Here is a 4271-nt window from a genome sequence, read left to right as displayed (position 1 = left end):
TCCAGCTGTAGTTATGGGTCCCCCCGTATATACTCTTTGGTTGGTGGTTTAGTCCCTGGGAGCTTTGGGGTATCTAGTTGGTTGATATTGTTGTTCTTCCTATAGGGCTGCGAACCTACATTCTTTGCTCTAAGTTCTCCATTGCAGTCTCTGTTCTCCGTCCTATATTTGGCTGTGTACATCAGCATTTGTATTGGTCTGACTCTAGCACAGCCTCTCAGAAGATAGCTATGCCAGACTCCTGCCAGTAAGCATTTCTTGGCATCAGTAATAGTGTCTGGGTTTGGTGTCTGCAGATGGGATGGATCCCTAGATGGGTCAGTCTCTGGATGGCTTTTTCTTTAGTCTCTGTCCCACTCTTTGTCCCTGCATTTCCTTTTGACAGGAAGAATTCTGGATTAACATTTTTGAGGTGGCTGGGTAGCCCCCATCCCTCAAGCAAGGGGCGTGCCTATCTACTCTATATGGTCTCTACAGGTTATATCTCCCCTTTGTTGGATATTTCAGCTATTGTCCTACTTATTAGGTCCTATGAACTTGGGTCCCTGACATCTAGGATATTCTAGTGACTAGCCCTAGGTCCCCCTCACCCACTGCTACACACCTAGTTTCAAATTCCTGATGCTCTGTCCACCCACATCTGACCTGGCACCTCTTTTCCCTCTCCTTCCTCTCTCTCTCCCAGATCACTTTCTCCTTATACTTCCCATAAATTATCTTCATCTCTCTTCTGAATAGGACTGTAGCCTCGAAACCACACTTTGGTGTGATCTTTTTTCTTGGATTTCATATAGTCGTTAAGTTGTATCATGGGTATTCTGAGCTTCTTTCTGACTACTATCCACTTATCAGTGAGAACATACCATGTGTGTAGTTTTGTGACTAGATTACCTCTCTCAGGATGGTATTTTTAAGTTCTATCTATCCATTTGCCTGTGAACTTTATAATGTCATTGTTTCTAATAGCTGAGTAGTACTCCATTGTGTAAATGTACCACATTTTCCGCATCCATCCATTCCTTTGTCAATGGAGAAGTGTTCCTCTTTCTCCACATCTTTGCCAGCATCTGCTGTCAACTAAGTTTTTGATCTTAGCCATTCTGACTAGTGTAAAGTGAAATCTCAGGATTGTTTGAATTGCATTTCCCTGATAACTAAGGAAGTTCTCAGCCATTTGAGATTCCTCAGTGTGAATTCTCTGTTTAGCTCTGTTCCCCATTTTTAAATGAGGTTATTTGGTTCTCGGGAGTCGAACTTCTTGAGTTCTTTGTATATTTTAGATGTTACTATTCTATCAAATGTAGGGTTGGCACAGATCTTTCCCCAATCTGTGGATTGCAGTTTTGTCCTGTTGACAATGAATTGTTATAAAATTCAAAGCATATATCTTGGCAAGTTAGTCAGAATACTCTAAATAATATTTGAGAGGAAATTTGTCCTTTTAAGCTTTGTGTTGTCAAATATTTTCACTTGGAGCTGACTTGTTCATGACTTTCTGATTCTCATCATTGACTCCATTACCTTTATCAGGATATATTTCTTGCATAAGGACAAAGGATAACAATGTTTTAAGCTTTATAGAAAAGGTAAGACTAGAGAAATACTTCCCTTCCAAGAAGTTCTTACAAAGAAAAATAAAAAATCATTCTTCACCCTGTTGATTGAGTGGTGAGATCACAGATGTCACAGCTTGTGTCTTTTAAGTCCTAAGTAAAGGTACTTTTGTTTGATCATAACAATTTTGTTGTTGACTTTTGCAGAAATGAAATACAGGTTTCTACCCCTGATGACTATGATTAGGACTTTAAGTCTAGAATAATTGCTTTTTTGTTCGGTTGGTGTTTTGCTTGTTTTTGTTTTTGTTTTTGTAGTGTTTTAAGAGTGTACTGCAGACTTTTTTCTTTTATTAAGTAAAAATAAATTCAATGGAAATTCAAATAAAATTCGCACTGTTAGTATACTTGAATCCATGATTTTCAAGTATGACCTAAGTTTCCTCTTGCATCTTGTTTCATTAGATATGAAAGAATTCTGGTCAGTCAAGGAAGAAATAAATTCTGGTCATCATTTACATCAAGAATACTTTAAACTGAATTTTCATAGTCTGCTTCAGGTACCTGATTAATACTGATGAAATATGACTGATCAAATACAGGCTTTTGTTCTCCTCTCACCCAAGTGAATGTTTTATCTCCAATAATTTAATTGTGGCTATTTAAAATATTCAATAAATTGTATCAGCTTCAACATTATATGATATATAAATATAACAAAGTATATGTTTAAAATGTTATATTATTTTTAAATTGAAAACTAATAAAAAGGACCAGCTTGTACATGGTAATTTTATAAACATGAATGACATATTCTTTTCTCATAATTTCAGAATTACATGAACAGATTTTTATTCATCATCTTCTTAAGAATCATGCTAAACCAAAGCTATATCAATGAATTCATTCTCCTTGGACTTTCACAGAACTCAAAAGTTGAAAAAATATTGTTTGTTATATTTTTGTTGATCTACCTGGCAACGATTGGGGGCAACATGATTATTGTGGTGACCATCATCTACAGCCCTGCACTACTGGGCTCCCCCATGTACTTCTTCTTGATATTCTTGTCCTTCCTGGATGCATGCACTTCTTCCACTGTAACACCCAAGATGATGGTAGACTTCTTTCATGAGAGAAAGACCATCTCCTTTGAATGTTGTATGACACAACTGTTTGCTGTCCACTTCTTCACTGGGATGGAGGTGATTGTCCTGTCAGCCATGGCTTATGACCGCTATGTAGCCATTTGCAAGCCCCTTCACTACTCTTCTATCATGACCCGGAGGCTCTGTGGTATTTTAGTGCTGTTGTCCTGGGCTGGAGGCTTCTTACATTCTATCATACAAATTATCTTTACTTTGCAGCTACCCTTCTGTGGACCCAATATCATTGATCACTACATGTGTGACTTGTTCCCATTACTGAAGCTTGCCTGCACTGACACACACATTTTTGTCATTTTGGTGTTTGCCAACAGTGGGTCTATCTGCATCATAATATTCTCTATTTTGCTTGTTTCCTATGGTGTCATCTTGTTCTCTCTGAGAGCCCACAGTTCTGAAGGCAGACGTAAAGCTCTTTCTACTTGTGGATCCCACATTACAGTTGTGCTTTTGTTTTTTGTGTCATGCATCTTAATATATGCTCGACCTACAGCCTTCTCCTCTGAGAAAAATGCTCTTGTATTTGCAACCATCATAACACCACTGCTCAATCCTATGGTTTACACTTTCAGGAATAAGGATATGAAGAATGCCATCAGGAAAATGTGGAAGAGATTGATAGTGGTTTCTGGTGATTATTAACAAATTACATTTACAATGTTTTGGTGATAGACCAGTAGGTAAGAGCATTTGTAGTGCAAACATGAACTATATTTCTGACTCACAACATTCATGGGAGAAATCAGTTATGGTAGCTCAGTTTTAATGCAATACTGGTGAAGTCACATATTATTGAGCCCAATGACTCTTCCCGAACCAGTGTGGCCAAGGTTAATTGGAGACTTTGTCTTAAGTAAATAAGGCAGCAAGAAATAAATGAACATAGTCAGTGCCTTTCTGTGACTTTTCATGCATGTGAAAAGGCTCATACACTATCCACCCATCATGTGTACACACATGCATATACTACTTACACATGTACACAAACAGCACACACAGACATTCATAGGAAGAATAAATAATTACATTTCTAAACTAATCTAAGTACACAATAGGGCACTATTTACTAGGACAATTATTTTTAATTGGTCATTATTTGAAAAGGAAAGCATCAATTTCTGTAGAATGCATTTACATTGGGAGTGGCAAAACTGCTTCTCGGATCACAGTTCATTATGAATTGATTAATTAACATTGACATATATCCAAAGAATTCAAGAAATTAGATTCCAGAGAACCAAATAACCCTATTAAAAATGTGATACAAAGCTAAACAAAGAATTCTAAATGAGGGATAATGAATGGATAAGAAGCACCTAAAGAAATGTTTGACATCCTAAGTCATCAGGGGAATGCAAATCAAAACAACCCTGAGATTGCACTTCACACCAGTTAGTATGGCTAAGATCGAAAGCTCAGATGACAGATGCTGGTGAGGATGTGGAAAAGAGAAACACTCCTTCATTGTTGGTGGGATTGCAAGCTGGTATAACCACTCTGGAAATCAGTCTGGAGGTTCCTCAGAAAATTGGACACAGTGCTACCTGAGGAC

At 37.6% G+C, this 4271-nt stretch overlaps 1 protein-coding gene across 1 annotated transcript; it reads left to right on the top strand.

Annotated features, from left to right (window-relative positions):
- Positions 1-2428: 2428 nt before the first annotated feature.
- Or4c121 (olfactory receptor family 4 subfamily C member 121) lies at positions 2429-3361 on the top strand. Its single transcript, NM_001000356.1, has one exon. It carries the CDS (start codon positions 2429-2431, stop codon positions 3359-3361), a length of 933 nt encoding a protein of 310 aa, NP_001000356.1.
- Positions 3362-4271: the final 910 nt, after the last annotated feature.

The sequence above is a fragment of the Rattus norvegicus genome, chromosome 3, assembly GCF_021556685.1.
Source record: "Rattus norvegicus strain SHRSP/BbbUtx chromosome 3, alternate assembly SHRSP_T2T, whole genome shotgun sequence".
NCBI classification, from domain to species: Eukaryota; Metazoa; Chordata; class Mammalia; order Rodentia; family Muridae; genus Rattus; species Rattus norvegicus.
Note: the sequence above shows the minus strand (reverse complement) of the source record. Positions and strands in the feature narration are given on the sequence as shown.

Excerpts from the sequence above, each read along its gene's own strand:
- Or4c121 (NM_001000356.1), top strand. The coding sequence starts at position 2,429 with ATGCTAAACCAAAGCTATATCAATGAATTCATTCTCCTTGGACTTTCA.